Source organism: Archocentrus centrarchus, chromosome 18, assembly GCF_007364275.1.
Source record: "Archocentrus centrarchus isolate MPI-CPG fArcCen1 chromosome 18, fArcCen1, whole genome shotgun sequence".
NCBI classification, from domain to species: Eukaryota; Metazoa; Chordata; class Actinopteri; order Cichliformes; family Cichlidae; genus Archocentrus; species Archocentrus centrarchus.
In genome coordinates, this window is record NC_044363.1 from 14989543 (window position 1) to 15012065 (window position 22523).

The 22523-nt window shown below is 41.0% G+C and overlaps 1 protein-coding gene across 1 annotated transcript in view; it reads left to right on the forward strand.

Moving 5' to 3' along the window:
• Window positions 1–22523, forward strand: part of LOC115797367 (diacylglycerol kinase eta) — a 96788-nt gene that overhangs the window by 45354 nt on the left and 28911 nt on the right. The window contains exons 3-8 of the mRNA XM_030753933.1: window positions 15794–15904; window positions 16031–16111; window positions 17017–17121; window positions 17697–17829; window positions 19438–19544; window positions 19688–19813. Coding sequence (XP_030609793.1) covers window positions 15794–15904; window positions 16031–16111; window positions 17017–17121; window positions 17697–17829; window positions 19438–19544; window positions 19688–19813 — 663 coding nt within the window. The remainder of the gene's footprint in view (window positions 1–15793; window positions 15905–16030; window positions 16112–17016; window positions 17122–17696; window positions 17830–19437; window positions 19545–19687; window positions 19814–22523) is intronic.

Genomic DNA, 22523 nt, shown 5'->3' on the forward strand with positions numbered 1-22523 from the left:
GTCCGTGTATTAAAAAAAACCAACACAAACAGCTGGGATTCTGTGAGGAGTTAAAGTCCTGCCAAATGTGCCACAAATTACTGCATTGCTCCGTTCCTCCCTCCTCTTTTGATTCTCTTTCTGTCATCTTCAACATTTCTATTTTGTCTTTTCTCCAAACCCTCTGCAGTTTTGCTCCCCGTGCACCCTGTCAACTTTTCCTCCTCACTGTTTTCCCACCCCATCATCTCTTTCTCAGTCTGCCATCTGCTGGAGAAGAAAAATAACCGCAGTGTGTCCAAATCACAGCTAGTGACATTGGAGGCGAGCTGCACTTGGCATTCCAACGATGTCTGTCCGGGGACAGCGTGGCCTCATGATTACAAAAACATGGCCATATTTGAAAGGCCAGGTGGTTCAGAGTCTGCTGGAGCCAGCATGCGTCTGTTCTAATTAGTTCTGGGGAAAGACACACCCGAAAGTGTCTGTGTTTCTGTTTATTCATGAATAAACAGCTGCTGATCAGTGTTTAGAAAAAAACACAACTGCATAATCTTTACATTTATCATCTCAAACCAGGACTGTTTTAAAAATAAATTATTTTAATGATGATCCACAGTCCAAAGATGTGCAGTTACTGGGGTTAAGTTAATTGGTGATTCTAAATTGCCCATAGGTGTGGATGTGAGTGTAAATGGCTGTCTGTCTTTCTGTGTTTGCCCTGCAACAGGCTGGTGACCTGTACAGGGTGTACCCTGCCTCTCGCCTTATGACAGATAGGATAGGCTCCAGCACACACACACACACACACACACCTGACCCTGAACAGGATAAGCGGAAGAGGATGGATGGATGGATGGATTTAAAGCAACAATTTTACCCATAAAAAGCTCTTTTGACTCTTCTGCACCAAACCTACTGTGGTATTTACAAAAGTATGATCAATTATACATTAATAAGAAGATAATAAGAATAGTTAAAATAAAGTAATTGATAATAATAGATAATAATAGAAAAAAGGAAATGAATGAGTAAATGACCTGAGGGAAAAAAAAAAAACATAAATTAAAAGGCGTCTATGTAATGTTACTTAGGCTTTGCAACTGTGATGGCTGGTTCAGTGAATGCATTGTTTTTTCAGTAGGGCAAGGTTTATATACATACTGTGCCAATCAGACATAACAAGACCACTGACAGGTCAAATGAATAACACTGATTATCTCTTCATCATGGTACCTGTTAGTGATTGGGATATGTTAGGGAGCAAGTGAACATTTTGTCCTCAAAGGTGATGTGTTAGAAGCACAATGGCTCAATGATACACGTGGGGAGTGGGGCTGGCCCATGTGGTCTGATCCAACAGGCAAGCTACTTTAGCTCAAATTGCTGAAAAAGTTGTCAGACTACACAGTGTATCACAGTTTTTGTGTATGGGGTTGCATAGCCATAGATCAGTCAGGGTGCCCATGCACATGGGCACGTGATCAGAACTGGACCGTGGAGCAATGGAAGAAGGTGGGCTGGTCTGATGAATTACATTTTCTTTTACATCACATGGATGGCTGGTGTGTGTGTGTGTGTGTGTGTGTGTGTGTGTGTGTGTGTGTGTGTGTGTGTGTGTGTGTGTGTGTGTGTGTGTGTGTGTGTGTGTGTGTGTCACTTAGCTGGGGAACACCTGGCATGAGGATGCATTAGGCAGTGTGATGCTTTCGGGAATGTTCTTCCGGGAAACCTTGGGTCCTGCCATCCATGTGGATGTTACTGTGACATGTACCACCTACCTAAGCATTGTAGCAGACCATGTTTACCCATTCGTGGAAACAGTATTAAAGAATCTGTTGCTAACAGCAGATACCACAGCACACCATCAGGAGACTAGTGAAGTCCATGCATTGATGGGCCAGGGGTGTTTTGGTAGCAAAAGGAAAAGTAGAAGCTGTCATATTGAAGTGTCACACTGAAGCTGTTACAAATGAACCTACTTGCAGTTTTTAAGCAAAATATTATAGCCCATGTCATTGTGGGTTGTTAATGTGAGCTTTGCATGAGACAAGAATAATACTGTCCACCCATGAGTTCTTAAGCTGAAGATGCTAATTTAGTGGTTAGCACTGTCACCTCACAGCAAGAGGCTTCCTGGTTCGAACCCGGCCTGAGGTCCTTCTGTGGGGAGTCTGCATGTTCGTCCTGTGTCTGTGTGGATTTCCTCTGGGCAGTCCAGCTTCGTCCCACAGACCAAAGACATGCATGTTATGCTAGCTGCTGATTAAACTGGCGATGGATGTGAAGGAGATGCAGCCTGTTCGAATGTGCAGTTAAATGTGGCTTGTAGTTTAAAGTGCTTTGTGTGGTCAGTAAAACTGGGAAAGTGCAATGTAAATGCAGATTCCATTTGTTATCCTTTGTCTCAATGATCTATTCAAACTACTCAGTGGCACTGCAATGCCAGATGGCAAGGCATCTGAGCCAGGTTCAACCTTAGGGCACTTGAGCATTACCAACTCAGTGGTTTTACTGAAATAAATGGGAATCCTGTTCATGTTGCTCAGAGAGTGGCATACATGAGTTGATAAGCCTAACATTTAAATGTCTGCAGGGCTTTTTCCTGGCTCAAAATGGCCCTTAACTACACACATAAGCATGAGGGCTCTTCATAATTAAGACGATGAGTCAGTGTTACAGTACTTAACAGAAGACAGCGTGTTTTCCTATTATTTCTGGCCGTGTGATGAGCAAAATTGCATTTTATGCCTAAGTAAAATAATAATACAAAATATTTTTATTCCAGTCATGGGGGGTTTCTTTTAGGGGAAGGCCAAAATCTCTTTATATATGCAGGAAAATAAGCAGCTCAGCCACAAAGTGACAGACGACGAAAAGTTACAGTTATCGACTCCAGAACCTCCTCTGGCATAAAAATCAGCACAAAAAACTGCACCGGGAGCTACGTGGCATGGCTTTCCATAAAGCTCCTGGAGGTGTAATGTGTAGCTGGCCGAGTGCTTTTTTTTTTCCATATAGTGCATCTATTTTTAATATATGTTTTGTGATTTTTAGCCTTTATTGCAACAGGACAATGCAGATAAGACAGGAACGCTGGGAGAAAGCCAGAGCAAGATTAACCCTGGTCTGTGTCTCTCAGGCTGCATACAAGCTGCTTAACTGGAAGGAAGACCACAGCTTTTGTTCATAGTTTAAAACAGTATTTGCAGCATGACTGCTGTTTTGGTTTGTTTTTTAGTATAATTATTTATATATTTAATCCTATCAGTGCTTATTGCAGTAAAGTCATAAAAGAGGATTTTCTATCTGTCTTTCTGCTCCTTTCTACCCTTGATTTCTTTTTTATATTAGATTTAAGAACACAGCTGTTCTATTTTCCATTGGCATTAAAGTCTTTTTTTTTTTTTTGTTGCTGCTGCTGCAGAAAAAATATTTTCTTTTTGTAGCTGATTTTTATGGCATCAGATCATCACCTTAATTATTTTTTTTGTCAGATTCAAAAAAGGAACTCTGAAAATTTAACACTCAGTGGAGACAGGCACACTATCTTCCCAAAAGTATTCAATCACCCATCTAAATTGTTGAATTCAAGTGTTCCAATCACTTCCATGGCCTCAGGTGTATCAAACCAAGCGCCTACTGTAGCATGCAGACTGCTTCTACAAATATTAGTGAAAGAATGGGTCGCTCTCAGGAGCTCAGTGAGTTCCAGCGTGGTACTGTGATAGGATGCTACTTGTGCAACAATTCCAGTCATAAAATTTACTCACAACTCAATATTCCACAGTCAATTGTTAGTAGGATTATAACAAAGTGGAAGCAATTGGGTATGACAGCAACTCAGCCATGAAGTGGTATGCCATTTAAAATCACAGAGAGGGGTCAGCAGATGCTGAGGTGCATAGTAAACAGAGGTCACCAACTTTCTGCAGACCTCCAAACTTCATGTGGCCTTCAGATTAGCTCAGTGTGTAAAGAGCTTCATGAAATGGGTTTCCACGGTTGAGCCTTACATCACCAAGCACAACGCAAAACATTAGATGCAGTGGTGTAAAGCCCATCGCCACTGGACTCTAGAGCAGTGGAGATGTGTTCTCTGGAGTGATGAATCACATTTCTCCATCTGGCGAGTCTGGGTTTGGCAGTTGCCAGGAGAACGATACTTGTCTGACTGCACTGTGCCAAGTGTAAAGTTTGGTGGAGGGGGGGATTATGGTGTAGGGTTGTTTTTCAAGAGTTGGGCTCAAACAGTGAAAGGAACTCCTAATGCATCAACACACTAGACATTTTGAACAACTTCATTCTCCCAACTTTGTCAAAATTCCCATAAACACATTCCTAAACCCTGTGGAGAGCACTCCCAGAAGAGGTGAAGCTGTTATAGCTGCAAAGAATGGGCCGACATCATATTAAACGCTGTGGAATAAAAATGGGACGTCACTCAAGTTCGAAGGCAGAGGGGCGAATACTTTTGGCCGACCGAGCTTTAAGTCCGACGTCATTTCCGGGTCCAAATGCTCCTAAATAAACAGCAATGGCATAACCAACGACTGTTCACCATTAAAGATGATTGTAACATACCTTATCAATTGCAGCCATTTTCGCTTCTCTTTCTCATCAGTAAAATCACAGCTGAGTGTGTTTTTTTTTCTTTTTCGAGTCGGATAGGTTAAAACAACCAGGGACACAGCGTGGCATATTGATCACGTGACAGTTTGGACCCGGAAATGGAATCCTACGTCATCACTTAACAAGTGCTGCACAACTGTTGAGCCCACGCTGCTTTCGGGTTTCTATCTGCCCTGTTCTGGATCAGGGGAAATGGTCCGGCTCGAAAGGACTAGTCAGGGATAATGCGCCTTAATCGCAGTCATTTTACATTCGTGACTTTAGTGTGACTTGTTAAAGTCGCTAATGAAGTTATTTAACCTGATGCTGAATTAGTTCAACAGCAGAGAATGACGAAAAAATATTTTGTAAAGGGCAAAAAGACCGAACAGAGAAAGAGAGACAGCCAGCGACACAGAGAGAGAGAGAGTTGTTTCTGAGTGAGTCAGTCTGCGGGAAACAGCGTGCTGCTCATTAACGACACCACGGTATGCCGAGTGACAGAAAACATGCACACACACACACACATGCGCGCACACGCTGGAATTTGCCTGGCAGATGAGACGCTGATCTGACACTGAAAGCGGTCCGATGACAGTGTGTAGGCAGCAGAGCGCAACACACAGTCAGGGCAGCTCCTGGCAGCTCGTGAGTTTGTGTGATCACAGTGACGTTTCCAGCTCTTAAGCACAGCGGTGTGTCATTAACCTCCCCGTCATTTCGGCATGTGGCTGTGTGTGTATAAAAAAGAAATGTATTTTATGCCTTAAATCAGCAGCAGTAGCCATTCCCGTGTGTGTGTGTGTGCTCCCATTGCCAACCAAACAGGTTCTTCCAGTTCTATTTGTAGCCTCAAGGAAGTCGGCTGGTCCGTACATGAGCACACAGACACGCACTGCTTCTCACAGGTGTGTCATACAGGGTGCAGGAAGAGCTTTGTTGCATGCTCCACCTCATTCCCTCAGGATTTCTATCTGAGGCGGGGGTGGGGGAGTTAATCAAACACATGAAGGAGGCACCTCCGAGTGCACACCTGAAGGGGGCGTGGCTACCTGCCGAGGGACGTTTGTGAGAGGAAGTAGGATTGCGTTGTCTGAAGGAACCGCTAGCGCGATAGGAGTTACACGGCTGAGGTAGTGAGAGTGAGGGAGCGAGTTTAGTGAAACTTTCATGTAGAGAGGAAAGAAGAGCTTTGTTTATTTTTTAATTAGGAAAAGAATAAAGAAAGATGGGGGAAAACCAATCCAGGTAGAGAAGTTAAGAGGCAAACTTCCTCCCCAACTCCCACATCCGTCCTGAAGATAAGATTAATTTCGGTGTCTAAGTTAGATGTTCGGGTTCTGCCGGTCCAACGGGTGCTGCATTGCCCCCCTGTTATTCAGAGAAGGGAAGGAGGAGGATGACAAGTGGCTCAGCCATGAGGACCAGCTGGAGTCCGCTCACACTAGGAAGCCACAAGAGAGCCGGCTGGTGGAGGAGGTCAGTGTGAGAGACACAAAGCAACATCCAGATAAGCCGCAGAAAACATGAGGTTAATTAACATCTTAATGGCCTCCGAACTGCAGGGTGATATTGCAGTTTGAACAGTTGGTGCGTCTATATCATGGGAAGGTCAGAGTCCTGTGTGTGTGTGTGTGTGTGTGTGTGTGTGTGTGTGTGTGTGTGTGTGTGTGTGTGTGTGTGTGTGTGTGTGTGGTGGTTTTATGGTTGTGTAAAGGCAGTTTTGCTCTAGTAAAGTCTGTCAGGTAGTTTCTTGTTTTGCCATTTTCTTTGCCGCTTGTTTAAAAGTACAAACTTTTCCTTATATGGACCTCCAGCTTCAAACACATTGGTTCCAACTTAAGAAGACTCAAAAAGACTCCTTGAAAAGCTGGTGCTGTAGTTGCTCGACAAACCTTTACTCAAACTCACAAGGCCTGGCCACATAAGGGTTTCAAACATGAGGCTGGCCCCTGAAAAGACTGCAATCCAGCCCACTGGACGGCTTTGGAAAATATGAAGGAGGCATAAAAATGTTGGACTTTTAACTGTATTTAATTTTAATGTTTGATAGAGAACAAATATATCACTCTGTCTCTATTTGTGCCCATTAGAAAGGTGAAATGACAAATCTAGTTATTAAAAAAAAACAAAAAAAACAACCCACAATAGACAGATTGTTGGTCTTTATAGATGCAAGTCTGGCTTTAACGGCTCCTGGTTTCTAGCACAAACTGCCCAAGAGATCCTGTTTGTGGATCGCCTTTTATGGCTGTGCTGCATTTAAATGGAGAAACGAAGCTAACTGTTAACTCCAACAATAGGCGTGACTGTTTGTTCAGGCATCGGTGTTTCTGTTTGGAGTTCATAGAGCAGTGGGTGGTTTGGACTAGCCGTGTCGATCCCGTCTGTCAGGTGCAGGTATTGCTCGCTTCACCGAGTCGAACTAAACTGCAGGAAGTTCTGCTTTTTCCTCAGCCTGCAATCTGTGTGTGCATCCGCATGCTGGTCAAGTCGCCTGTGTCGCTCTGCTGTCTGGGAGAAAGTCCAAATTTCAGTGATTTGTTGATTGAGTGTTTACACTGAACACTGAAGGTCAGTCTTTCATGCAGGACGGAGGCTGGCAGACGAGTGTGTGTGTGTGTGTGTAGTCTGTTAGAGAATTAAATGAAGGGAGAAATAAATCAGGGTTGATTCACTCAGATGTGTGTGTGTGTGTGTGTGTGTGTGTGTGTGTGTGTGGGCGCCCTTCAAAGTTCTGTTTGTCTATGTGTGTGTGCATTTTGCAGATGAGTAAGTATATGTGTTAATGTGCTTTGGTGTGCGTATCCACTTCACTGCCCTTCTCTGAGTGTGAGTGTGTGTGTGCACGTTGCGATGATTGTTGTGATGTGATTAGTCTTGCTCTAATGAATACACTGATCTGTCTGACAGCATCTCTCAGCTGTAGAGACTGTCGGGGTGTGGGTACGTCGTGACCACAGTGCGGTGCAGACACTGACCCTTGAATATCACATTTGTCGCGTTTATATGTACAGTACACGTGGGCTGTTTGCTCTGCTGATAAGCCCCTGTGCGCAATGTAATATAGCCTATATAACAAATTAGCTTGAAGAGGCTTTATGACATCTATGACACGCTCTGTACTTAGATGCTTGGTTAAAACCTTACCTGGATAAAGCAATGAACAGGAGGAAGCGTAGGAGCAGCAGCACTTTGACAATCTGACCAGATTGTTGGATACAAATTTAATAAATTAAATTAAAAAGCTCAAACTGGCATTGTGTCTGCAGTGCTTTGTAGAATTAGCAGAGGTGGCAAAAGTACTGACATTCTGTACTTAAGTAGAAGTACAAGTACTTATGTTAAAAAATACTTTAGTAAAAGTCAAAGTACTGGTTCAACTTCTCTACTTAAGTAAAAGTAAAAAAGTACAAGCTCTGAAATGTACTCAAAGTAATAAGGAAAAAGAAGTTCTTTGGAGGATGTTTCTACCTGCTATTTTTGTGTAAAACAAACCGAACCTCATTATATATTATTGTAATAATATAAAATAATATTACGTGAGAATACAAACGTTATTCCAATCTAAATTTTAATCCTAATGAGTGCACTCAGCTTATGTAGGACACAAACTGTGAAAGGGAATTTAAACACAGCTCTATTCTCTGTGTCCTCCATAGCAGAGGGTGACTGTGCCTCCACCTAAACACCAACATAAGGATACTCAGGGGTTACAGTGGGATTCAGAAGCTGGAGGAACCCTAAGATCAGCTGTAGTGGCTCTGCATGGGGAGGAGAATCACAACTTTCTATTGTGAGCTCCAGTAAATGATGTTGGTGTGCAGGCTGTGATCAGCTGACCTGCTGCTGCTGCTGCTCTGAGGTTTACTGCTCTGTGTGGATGAACTGAATTCACAAAGATGTAAGCCAGTATTTCACAGCTCTCTGAGCTGATCTCCATCCCCTACACTGACAGCATACAGGCTGCATAAATGTTGGACTCAGTGAATGAATCTCAGCATCAGCAGCTTTGATTCAAACTCATCTCTGCTGCACTGATGTAACCTGTAACTCTGACCATGAACACAAACACTGTGCTCCAGTCCAACACAGAGCTTTACTGTAAATACAGTACAACAAGCTAACCTAAACATCTCTGAGTGAACTTCTCTCTCTTTGCTCTCCCTGAAATACAGCAGCTCTTCTTTTAGCTAGCAGACACACTGTGTAACAAACTGCACACACTTTGTGTGTTTGCTTATATTTGTTGAGCATTTAAAAACGTTGTATTTACCTGCCACACGTTACTTCCTTCATGCTCGCTCCTCTTCAGTAGCGCTAGCTAAGCTGTTTATGTGCCGCAGCGCAACTTACGGACTCGGTCCGGCCCGCTGTGACCCCTGATTATAGCGCTATAAATGAGACATTAATTATATGGGTTTGCGTATTTAATCCCTTTGTATGAGATAAGCCCCGATGATGGAGGATACGCCAGTACGATTGTCTCTAATGTGTTATTATTCCTCCATTTAGGCTCAGATCGTTTGATGTTTGACGGCGCACTGACCGGAAATGCAAACTTCTCTCTGACGTGTTAAAAAGTAACGAGTCTGTTTGAAAATGTAAGAAGTAGAAAGTACCGATACTTGTGTAAAAATGTAGGGAGTAAAAGTAAAAAGTAGTCAGAAAAATAAATACTTAAGTAAAGTACAGATACCTGAAAAATCTACTTAAGTACAGTAACGAAGTATTTGTACTTCGTTACTTCCCACCTCTGAGAATTAGCCACAGAAGTATTTGGTCCTTGCTTATAATTAGTTAGAAGTTTTTTTTGTTTTGATTTCTTTTTTTTTAAATAGTTTCACAGATGTGTTGATGCAAATTTTGGAAGCTTTGGTTTGAGGTGCTGGTCACAGGGCAACTGTAGTTTTATGTAGGTGTGACTAATCAAAGCCAGAAAAATGAATAGGGCCGAGCTGAGAATATTGCTTAGGTTTTGTGCAACTCCACTTTATTTTCATTATCAATATTATCGTTATTATTATTAGTTTATTTTTTTATGTCTAATTTTGAGTAGCACATTGTTTCTTGGCCAGATCTAATTGTCGTAGAGCCTGACCGATGAAGGATTTTTAAGACCACTTCCAATAATAAGTTGCAGAGTGCCCTCTGGTGGACAAATTATGCAACATCAACACTAATAACATGGTTGAAGGGTGTTTCGCCCATCTCTTCACTTTATTTTCATTTATCAGCCATTATAAATGAGCATACCAGTAGAATTTCAGATTGCTAATATCATCTGATAATTTCAGCCTGTTGATAAATTGTAGGGCTCTATATTGTTGTAATGTAGTGATTAGTTTCTGATGCACAGTGATCATACAGTAATTAAGTCTCAGTGCAGTGTGAGCATGTGGATTGAAAACAGTAGCAGTATGTGAACATTGATTCATGGCTCCTATTACAGTTTGAAGACCAGGAATACTTGCACAATTCACCTTTATATACAATAAATTAAACTCACTGCCAACTTCAGCAATAAGTGCCACTGGTTGTTCAAGCATTTAGCTGTTTGGCCTTGTAGGCTTTCACCTTGAACTCAGAGAGGTGGATGAAAAGTTGGATCAGCTCAGTTCGTGATGTTGAAACACTAGTGTAAGTGTGCAGCCACCAGCCTTAATAATTTTCTCTGAGTTGGGTCTGACTGCGTCCTTTAGTGATATCTTTGGTTGCAGTGCCATTGGCTGCTTCCGTCAAACAAAAACCACTCTGATTCATTTCTTGATGGATGGCTTCTGTCGGCGGCGGCGTGGCAGCCACAGATAAGATTGATTGGTGGAACAGGGTGGTTACACAACATCGTTATCTCGAAAGTGTGAAATAGTTCACTGAAACGAGACCTTTACACATTCCCGTTTGCATATTTTGTTTTTTCTTCTTCCTCCTCTAGTGACTATTCTTTAGTCAACTCAACGAGTCATGTCGACTCTCCAGAGCCTGTATTTGTTGTAGTTTTTGCATCTCTCTTTTTGTGTTGTTCCTTGCCATTGTCACAGCTATACTTCTGCCTCTTTCTTTCCCCCAAATCTCCTCTTGCTAATGATCCATACCATGAGCCTATCTATCATTGTTCCCACCATCCATCCTTTCCTTTCTGCTTCCTTTTCTCTCCGTCTTTCTCTCTCACATGGTGACAATATGAGATTTTCTCTCCTGCAGGGTATGAAAGCACATTTATTCTAAGAAAAAAACATGCACACTGAGAGCACAAGCAGCTGTATGCGCCATTACACTGCGGGATATCTCATGGTCGCACATTGACATAGACAGACAGGCAGACACACATGCTCACTGCAAGAGAGAAATGAGATTGTGACGGAGCGATGAATTAGATTTATCACTGGCTCGGCAGTGCCTCTGCTTTGTATTACTCCCACTGTTCACACAGCCAAGGACAAAGAGAAACGGCCGGAGAAAGTAATACAAAAGTCGCATAAGATGAAGAAGGAAGACCAGAATAAATGTAAGCTGTAACAGCATCTATGGAGGACTGAAACTGCGAAAAAATCATAAAGCCTCAGTAAATATATATGCAATTAATATATAGAATGTGGCAAAGTGCTATTTTTATTTCATTTTGCTATTTTTTTTTTTAATATTTGTATTGATTAGTCCTATTTAACAGTAGTGGCTGAGTATTTTTTTTTTAAATCCAGGTTTGCTCAATGTCCTAGTGTGCTAATGATGAAGGCAGTCATTTTTGTTATGAGCCTGGCATCATTTGGCTGGTATGCACAATGTTAACCCCGTGACAGACACTGAATGACAGAAATGTATTTCAATAAGTAAGAATAAACTAAAGAATTAAACAGAGAATAGAAGAGATAAATAACAAATAGTTAACATCAAAGCTAGGGGCTGTCATGATACTGGACTTTCAAATTCAATAGCGATACACAGGAATGTGTTCGGGACCATTTTCAATATCACGTGGGCAAGAGGCATTATTTTTTTTCTAAAGAGTAAAACAATATAAACAATAACATCAGTGACAACACTATTTTTAAGTTGTCTAACACCGAGCAAAAATGCAGTAACAAAACGTAAGATACTGCAAGTATTTTAAGATTCTCTTAGCTAGCGGCTGTGCTTCTGGTGACTTTGCTCCATATTTCATTGCTGATCAAATGGAGTTGTGAAGGCTGGCTTAAAGAGAAACAAAACAAATAAATGTTTTTTCCTGTTAAATTAATGCTGTTGGCTACAGAGGGCGGGACTAATCATGTTTGCTGTCTGCATCCCACATTAACGCTGCCATTTTATTATTAGCCATAGCCACTAGCTGCTACCTTAATTACTTATTGTACAGTCTTTACCTTACAATATAAAGTGCCTTGTGGTGACTGTTGTTGTGTTTTGGGACTGTATAAATAAAATTGAATTGAATTAATCATAATTTAACAGGTGGCTAATGTGGCTGTTGGGTAATTGCTAATAGTTAAACGGCTAATGCTACAGTTTGTGTCTGCCAGGTAAACATAACTGAAATCTGTTTACCGTAATATTTAAGTGTTGTTGAAATGGGAAGTTCTCTGACCTCACAAAATTCCTCATAAAGTGACATTTAGTGTTGTGAATGTCAGCTACTTCAGCTAGTAGCGTGGGGAGGGGCTGTGTGAAGTTGTGTATAAGCTATCAGTACTGTTATTTATTAATTTTTTGTTCAGTTAGTATCTGAGGGGTTTTTTTAAAAAATTTTTTGGACAATCCTAATAGAAGCAAATTAAGACATCATCAGTTAGTTCACTCATTTTTATTTAATGTTTTTTTTTTTTTTTTTTAATTCTAGCAGTTTCGATTCTCCATAATAAGTAACATTGACACCATTTAGCAGAGGGACAGAGAATGAGAAAAAGACAGAGGCAAACAGTTAGGACAGTGGTCGATGCTAAGGTAAAATCTAAGGATCGAATGAGGAAGAATTATAAAAAGCTAAGGCCACTCACTAAAAATCTTTCACCCTTTCTTCACCGGCATATTAATGTTCTTCCATTTTCCTCTTATTGGCGGATGTTCGTTTCCGTTCATTCCTTTCTAGTCATAAATTTAGACAATGAAAGACATGCCAGCTACTGTTGGATAAAATGCAAGATAAAATTCTCCAACTAACTACCTGCTCTACGAGATGATATCAAGTCTGAATGCTTTCACATTCCAGAGTTCCTGTCTGAGACTTGAATTTTCCTTTAGGGCAGACTTCCGCTCCAAACTGGAAACCCTGCCAAGTCCCTGCTGAGCCAGCTGCTGTCAGGCAACCCTGACTAAGTGGAGAAGTTTATTAGCTTTCGCTAGGAAAGTAATATACATATATTCTGAAAAGCACCCAAAAGGTCTGTTTTTCCACCCTCCTCCATGGTGCTTGTCAGCCATCTCATGTTGATATGGAGATAACTAGAACAGTATCCTCTCTGGGTCTTTCTTACTTTCCTTTTTACAATTCTTTGTCATACAGTATCAGTGTATGTCTGCAATATGGTATTACCTGTCAATGAAAGCTCAAACCTCTTATGTTTAGTGTTAATTGTATCCAGATTTAAGCCAGTTGTTGTTCTAAGTGTGACGCAAAACAAACCAAAGATCCTCCACTAATCTGTCATGCAAGAAACTTAAAAAAAAAAAAAATCATACTACTCGAAAATTTCTGTCAGATTAACACGTTCAATTTGAAGGTGCATTATAACCAGTCAGTGAAACCCACTCATTTCACTGTGAAACATTCTGCTGCAGAATATCTTCAGAAAGTATCCTCAAGCAATGAAAAACCTCTTGGATGGAAGTTTACATACTTACACACATGATTTATCTTTGCACACAGCTCCTGGCATAACCGGCTGGTTGTGCAAGTCTGTTTGCTGAAGATGACTGTAAGCATCTTACAACTTCCTGATGGCAACACAGACATTCGTGCAGGAGGCTATTATGAAAGCGTTCTATGATTAGTCGTTTTCAGGTTACTCCGCCAGTGCTGCCCTCTCACCAGCTCTGTTCCGAACTTTTGTGGACAGAATTTCTAGGCACAGCCAGCAGGTAGTTCAGTGGCAGCTTGCACTGAGGTGTTTTGCATATGAATGTGCAGTGGCTCAAATGACCATTAGCACCTCTGAGGCGCTAAAGGAGGGTTTGCTCCAGGTTGAGGATGAGTTGCTGCTGCAAGTGGAAAAGAATCGTGTTCGCAAGTGAGGCGAGACTGCCGATTGACCGGTCGATCGGTGTACCTGCTCCAACTCTCAAATGATGAATCAGAATTCATGGCACATTCGTTTGTAACCGTTTGCATAAGTTTTTGGCTACACAGAGAGAAGGATTTAGGGCATGCAACCTATAAAGAAGCGCTTACCTGCAGTTCTCCTATTTGGCTGAATGGCTGAAAAGTTTCCTTGAACAGGAAAGGGAGCAGAGAATGGCAAAGTTCTTCATGAAGAGGAGGAAACATGGCAGAGAAAAACAAAAAAGCTGCATGGGAAGTATGGAGTGCCAAAATGAAATAAATCCCTACATCATTAGTTAGTTAAATATCATGAATTAATTTTATTTATTTGTTTATTTCCAATGTTATCACTAATGTTATCACTATCACTACACATTTATTAGTTAAAATTAGAAACAACTTACAGTTTGGGGCGCTTTCCTCTACCACTGCTGCATGTGATTTTGTTTCAAATGCATTCAGGATACCGTGTTTCCCCACGTCGAACGCATCAGTACGTTATGTGTATTTAATAAATTGTTGATTTATTTCCAGTGTTAATGAATTGGAACATTAATTATTTCATTGCGCATTTATTTAGTTCACTTTGGCACTCTTGGTATTCCATAGGGAAAAACTGCAGCGTTTTTGTTGGTTTTTTTTAACACTCGCTTTCACTTCACTACAAATAAGTTCTTTAGCAGTTATTCAGCTACCCATTTTTTGCAGGCTTTGCATAGGAACAAGCCACAACCAAGTCAATGCATTTAGAAGGGAGAGAGGAGTCCTCACTCAGGAGCAGACTGCTGCCCTGATTGATGGAGAAGAGTAGAAATATAGCAAAAATTACTGTATTTTCTTAAGGTGAAAAAAACAAACATTAAATAGAAGTTTGTGGCAGTTTTCGCAGACATGTTAGATGTTGCCACACAAAAATCCAGTGAAGCCTTTCCAGTTTTATCACACATGTGTGTGTAAACCCCTGATACAGCTGATGTTTTCTGTCATGACAGTATCCAGGTGACTCATGCAGGTGCATATCTTTACGTGAAAGCCTCTGGACTGTTACAGAGGCAGAGCGAGTGATTTGTGCAGGAATGTTGCTGCATTTGGCGATGGATGTGCAGGTATGCAGGGTTGTATGCAGGATGCGAGTTTTAAGATCCTATCTTAAACCCCCCCCCCCCCCCCCCCCCCCCCCCCCAGGGATGTCGTGTCTCAAATTGATTACCCATGGGGCATTCAGCCCTCTCAGAGCATATACTCATAAACAGAGGAAGAGGGAATGAGCACACGTTAAGCACAGATAAGAATGAAGGACAATAAATGCCACTGTGGTAGAATCAGTGGTGAGTTTCAGCCACGCGGATCGATCGTGTCAAATGAGGTCAGAATGCATGATACAATCGCATCATGCATTCTGACCGTCTTAATACTTTCCATGTAGCCATGGATGGCTGCATCTCACACTTGCTGCATCGCTCCATCTCTTCACTACGTGACTTCAATGCTACTACGAGCATACTGCATACCAATAAGCAACCAAATTTAACATCCTTTTTTACTGTTTTAACAAATCAGTGTGCTGTTTTTGGAAACATGAGGAACCCTGATTTATTTATTTATTTATTTATTTTTCCCCCCCTCACACTCTATCATACATGTCAGAAAAATCACCAAAGGGTGAAAATGCACAAAAACCCCAGCACAGCCTTTAGGTTGATGCTTCTGTGCTTCTGTTTTATCGTGACAGATTCAGTCAACACCCATCTGCTCATGTGTGCAGCTCTCTCTCTGTCTTTGTTTGACAAAAGCAAGTCATCCAAGTGACACTATCCAAACCGATCTCCTTCTGTTTACGTGTGAACTCTGAGAAGAATAGCTGTCACGTCTGATATTCAGAGGTTCTTGATGTGCTGTTTTATTTCCCCTCACCAACCCTTTTTCTCCCCTCTGTCTCTTTCACTACAGAAAAGTGTGAAGGAGGGAATCCTGTTAAAGCAAACAAGCTCCTTCCAGAGGTGGAAGAGGAGGTACTTTAAACTCAGAGGAAGGACCCTCTACTATGCCAAAGACTGCAAGGTACAGAACTGTGTGAAGTATATTAAACATTTTACTGTCAGAGCTGTTGAAAACGTATTGTAAAGTTTTGATAAAACTGGGTAACATACAGACAATATAAGCTGTTGATTTTAACCCCCCCATTAGTCTCTAATATTTGATGAAGTGGACCTATCAGATGCCAGTGTGGCTGAGACCAGCACCAAGAACATCAACAACAGCTTCACAGTAAGTACAAGATGGTCCTCATAAATGACTACAAGGCGGTATTTTTAAAAACTTTGTACACTTTTCTAAGGGCAAATCACGACAAAATACTTACAGTCCTAGACTAAAGTCAGGTCAGAAATGGACCCTTTTATGGCTATATTGGTCAATCAGTCCAAAACATTTCTATGATAACGCGACTTTGTAAAGATGGATGTCCCTTTTGAAGCCTGCAGCTCAGCCTTTTGATGTTGATGTGACCGTATGTGTACAAAAGTAGTTAACATGAAAAACGCCAACTTGTCTACAAACACTTGCTAGCTAACTACTGAGCTGCAGTAAATCTGGAAGAACGTGTGACACAAACCAGAAACAAAGGATGTCCACCTTCAAAGTAAAAGTTGCACCTTACCGCTGCAACCAACACATTTCAAAAGGCACAACTTTTACTTTGAAGGCAAACGTTCTCCATTTCCAGTTTGTGTCACATTTCTTCAAATTTTACTACCGCTTGGTGGTTAGCTAGCAAGTGTTTGCAGACAAATTTACATCTTCTGTGTAAACTACGGGTGACTGCGGCAAAATGCTAGAGACCCAAACAATCACAAATTGGTCACACCCCCTGTGTGACCAATTTCACTCAGCGACAGCTAGCAACCTCCAGCAACCACTCACCAACCAATTGGGACCACACACTTTTCTCCTATCAACCAGTGGTTGCCAGGGCATCGCATACCAGTCTCTAGGCCTGTGTGACTGAGTCCTTAAGTCTAGATTATACTTCGATGCAGACACAGACAGCTAACCCAATGGTCAAGTAGTTGTTCAGACCGACAAATAAAAGAAGTTCAAAGATTAGAGTCATTTTTCTGTTCTTTTATGAACCTTCCACTGCTCAGCTCAGACTTTCGATCTTTCTTTCTCAGGTCATCACTCCTTTTCGCAAACTAATGTTGTGTGCTGAGAGCAGGAAGGAAATGGAGGACTGGATCACGTCGCTCAAATCCGTCCAAAAGTGGGAAACCTACGAGGTTGGTGTTTCTCATCTCTCTTATGCTTGAGCCTCGTTGTTTATTCTCTTGGCTGACATAAGAATAAACTGGGCCAAATTATCATTAGATAATAGCTAGTCATGAGTGTGTAATTAATTTTGATGAGACCAGGCTTCACACCTCAGTTCTTCTTCCATCTGTTCTTCACAGAAATGATCCACCTTGACTTTTTTTTTTTTTCCACGGAAACACTGCCTTCCTCGCTTCCTTTTAATTCTCTCCTTTTCTCTTATCTGCCTCTGATTTCAGGCTCTTATTTGAGGCTCTGATTTTATGAGCTTATATTCTTTGATTTTGGGCTTCCTCACCTTTTCATAAAAGTGCATTTGGGGTTTAAGTTTTTGCCATCTCTTCTCTAGTTATTCATTGGATGTTGAAGGTTCAAGCTTGTGGTGTAGATTTTCAGCAAGTGACAAAAAGTCCATATATACAGACAACCAGGCTGCTTATTTTTAATTGTCTTGCTGTGAAGGTTCTTGTTTCATCCTTTTGTGTTTCCTCTTCTGAAGAGAAGTGCTGATGTGCCTTCCCCTCAATATTTCTCCTTCCCTCAGGCCAGTCAGTTCAACATGGAGCATTTCTCTGGGATGCATAACTGGTACGCCTGCTCACACGCCAGACCAACTTTCTGCAACGTCTGCAGAGAGGCGCTGCCAGGTGTCACCTCCCATGGCCTGTCCTGTGAAGGCATGTAAACACACACACAAACGCACAGACAAACTGCACTCTGCATCTGTGTTTGAAGTCACTGTAACATCGAGTCAGTCGTGCATTAATTAATGAAGCTTAGTACTAACATTTTTGGCCTAACCAGAGAAATTGCATCACCAGTATGTTGCATATGTGACAAAGTTCTCTCTGTCTGCTCTTGATATGCAATAATGAAAGTAAAGAAGCTGGTTTATAGCTCTTTACTGCAAGGTGAGGCAGATTTCACAGCAGGTTTTATGCGCTGACATTGGGAACAGTTGTACAAATTTCCTCACCTCTCACATCAGAGGTAAAAATCAGATCACACTCATACAGTCGCACAGGCTTAGAGACTGGTCAGTGACCCTCCTGATTAACTCTGATTAGTCAGTTCACTGTTCCTTTTATACCAGGTACAGAAGATGTTCAAGGACTTGTTGTTATGCTTTAAAAAACTACATGCACATTTACCATAGACTGTATATAAAAGACAGCAACATTATGCCACTCGTTAATGTGCGGATTACTTCTTTAAAGCAGTGAGTTTAGCAGTTTGGCCCACAAGAACTTTGTTTTTGGAGTCTGAAGTTACTGTATTTGGAGTCAATTTAAATGTTACTTATATAAAACTCACAACAATCTCAAAGATCCTACAGTAAGAGGGCGGAGTGCTATCATATCAGCTAAAGCCAGCAATCATAGTTAACAGATAAATCTGTATGTATGGATGCGTCTAATAACCTAGAAATAAAGTATTATAACTTGAGTAACCACAACTAGCGTACAGATTTTACTGTGACTGTCACTCAAAGAGAATACCCCGAATAAGCAAAATTTTGAGCTTCATAAAGGTGTCATAAGTATAAAGATAAAAACCACACAAAGCTCCAAACCACAACCATCGATTATTATGAATAAGCTTAATTCTTGTTAACTCTAACACCAGGCAAATCGTCGTGTTTTGTGGCTGACACGTTTGTGCAAGCGCACTTTGTATTAATGTGATGATGCAGCGGTTTGTCCTATTAGAGAAATTCAAAGGGTTTCCGAAAGCTGAGAAATTGCACTTCACATCTAACATGTGGTTATGATGGTAATTTTATTCACACTGTTGCAGGAAGCTGGCAAATCCACTCCTTTCTCCCGACATGTATTTTAAACGTGTTGGCGATGATAAGCTTGGTGTTAAAGGGGTTAAAATTTAAATCAGCAAGTAATAGAAAAAAAAAGTGTACAGTTATCATAAAAGAGGAAATATGTTTAATAGACTCAAACAGATTTTTCCAGCAAGCTGTAAACATGATTGTTTCTGCTGTAAAGTTGGGCATTTTAACATGGGAGTCTATGGGGACTGGCCCTTTTGGAGCGAGCCTCAAGTGGCCAGTAGAGGAACTGCAGTTTTTGGCACTTGCGTGTTGGCTTATTTGTTCATCTCCAGAGGTTTCTAGCAGTTCTCTAGTCAACATGTAAAGCCAACATGTAAAGTCTCATGTTATCACACAGTCTTGCACAACTGTATCACAACTGTAAAAGAGCCTAAAAGTGGAGCTCAGTTAAAGAATTTCAGTGTGCCTGACATGATGTTTGTTCATCTTTCCTCTGCAGTCTGTAAGTTCAAGGCTCACAAGCGATGTGCTGTTCGCTCCACTAACAACTGCAAGTGGACCACGCTGGCCTCCATAGGAAATGACATCATTGAGGATGAGGATGGGGTATGAGCTGAAGCTGTTTCATGGATTGCAGTTGATTTTTGTCATGCAAATCATTTTTGCTTGACTTGCATACCTTGGATTTGTTTTTAGAGCAAAAGCGCTTTAGTTGATGATTTCACATTTTATTTATTTATTTTTTCCAGGTGTCCATGCCCCACCAGTGGCTGGAAGGCAACCTGCCTGTCAGCGCCAAATGTGTGGTGTGTGATAAGAACTGTGGCAGCGTGAGGCGACTGCAGGACTGGCGCTGCCTCTGGTGCAAGGCCATCGTAAGTGGGGATTGAGTTTAGCCTCAAGCCCATCAAAAACTGTCACGCTGAATCAATATTAGCATTTATCTGGGGCATTGCTTTTAGCTGCGAGTTATTTTCAGCCGTTCTTATTTGAATTACTGTCTTGCAAATGCATCGATGTTTATGGAAATAGAGTCATAGTAGAAGTGAGTGCATTGGGAAACTGTCTGCTCCTGAGAGCCAAAACTTTGTTCTAAAATTCCCAAATGTGGATTCAAACTTCCACCAAACTCAAAGCGGCTCCATCCAATAAGCTTACTGGAATAACTCAAGAGGTGATGTGATTGTGTCAGCAAAACAAAAGTGCAACATTTGTCACAGTAAAGTATAACCGTATTAATATATATATATATATATATATATATATATATATATATATATATATATATATATATAAAATTACTGATGGCCTAGTATATATGTATTTTACTGTATTTATTGACAGCATTATTATTATTACTTATTATCCAGAACCATGTGAATTGTGAGGGACTCCACAGAGAACAGAGAGATCAAATTCAGATAAATTCATTAAGATTCAAATCTCTCTTTATTTGTTTGTCTGCCTGTGGGACATGTTGATTCAGGAAATTGCGATTCTCCAGATGAGACGTTCCCCCCAAAACTTTTTTTATTGTCCTTGACTTCCCTCTCTTACCCCTCGAAGCCCCGAGGTCTGAAAAGTTCACCGGTGTCATCAGCATAATGGGACGGCACTTAGATTGGCAGCAGAGATCCCCGAGGGGAGGAGGAATAGGAGGGCAGGTTAAAATGAGAAATGGAACAAGGGCTGATAAATTCCTGTCAGCTCCAGGGCTGCTGAAACTGACCCGACGGTTTGACCGCCTCGAGCAAGATGAGGAGAATAATTTTTTCGTGTGTGGGGGAGTATTAATAATATTTTGAAGGGCCCTGACAGGCTGGTAATAATCCTGCAAAGGAAATGGCACAAGGACCAACAGCACTTTAACATAAAATATGTAAAAATTGTGCATAAAATATGTAAAAAACGTAGCAAATTGTTCATACTTTTTAATTTCCGCATGCATTATCATAATGTAGTACTTTTACAAATAAAATGGATCATATATAGCCTAATATGAAAGTTTTACCTACAATCTTACAGAGAGGTGTCCCTCAACTCTGCAACTCCTTTATTGCCTTTCAGCTCATTGTTTTGGTTTTATGGCTGGCAACCTTCCATTTCTTATTGCAGTAGTTGTGCTATGGTTCACTTCTTTGGTCTCGAGGGACTTTTGTTCGTCACTTCCTTTGTCTGCTCTTTTTCTTTCAAGAATGTATTTTAAACAAACAAACAGGAAAAAACAAAACAAAACACTGGAACAAAAAGAAACAGCAGTCACATTTACCAAAAACACAACTGCTGCGTCGTTTCCAACAAACCATTCTGACTGAGCTTCAGGCAGATCACAAAACACAGGCAGGTGAGCCATTTCAGTCTAGCCCTCGACATCCTTAAACCAAAACAATGTAACCGCAACCCAAAAAAACAAATCAATAAAACGAAGCATTGCATACAAATTTCATCCAAGTGGTAAAAATGCATATTGAAAATTCAACACAGAATTTAATTGGATTGTTTTACAACAGTCTAACAAAGTTCTTTTTTTGCTTTGTTTTCAACTATGGAGCCTCTCTAATGTGTTGTGGCCATAAAAATTCATATTCTAGGCTCATCATTAAATAATAATTCATATAATAATCCAGGTTTTAGATGAACACTAAAACGGTGCTAAACGGAAAGTGAATATTAGGGTTATGTTCATCAAGAGGACAAAACAGGTGTTCATCAAGAGGAGAAAACAGGTTCACATGGAACAAAACAATCATTCACTTGGAGTAAGTGAATGATTGTTTTGTTCCATGTGAACCTGTTTTCTTCAATAAACATCAATTTGTTTATAAAAAATATAATGTGTTAATATGTTACACGTCTCCAGTCATACAGTATGAAAGATGGACGTAGCTACCATCACGTCAGCCGTTGAAGTCCCGTTTTGAAGCCTCGAGATGAGCATTTCCACTGTTGTCGTCTCAGGCCTCGTTTACACATCGTTTCCAGTGGAAACGGTGTCGTTTTGATGCGTTAGTTGCAAAACACTGGATGTGATGAGGAGGGGTCTGACTGTGAAACCACATACTCATCAGCTAGGCCTTGTGATTGACAAGTCCTTACCCACTGAGCTTATGGTAAATATCACAGATCAAGTGACTAAAGCTCCAGGAAGAAAGGTTTGGAGACCGGACCGCAACCACTGGTTCTAGTTTGAACCTTTCTGATTTACGGTTTGTGTTGCACTTTCAAAATTACTGATGGGCTAGTAGTTAGCAAGTATTTGCAGACAAACCTGAAAAACTACAGGCAACTTTGGCAGTCTGCTAGCAACCAAAGCAATCACTAAGAGGTTTCTGGTGCAGCACCTTCTTTGCAACTGATTTCACCTAGCGAATACATGTTTCCCTAGCAATTGGTAATTGTATCACATCCAGTATGGACAACTTTTGAGCAATGTGTGCATGACATCACGTGAGAAACCTCAACAGGACCGGAAGTCTTTTTTCCAGCCACAGTTATCGCCATCTGGTGGCTATCAGATAGAATGCAGGTTTAAAACTCTTCTGCGTCGTCTTAATTTTTCTGACCAGGAAGCTACTTCCATGTTTT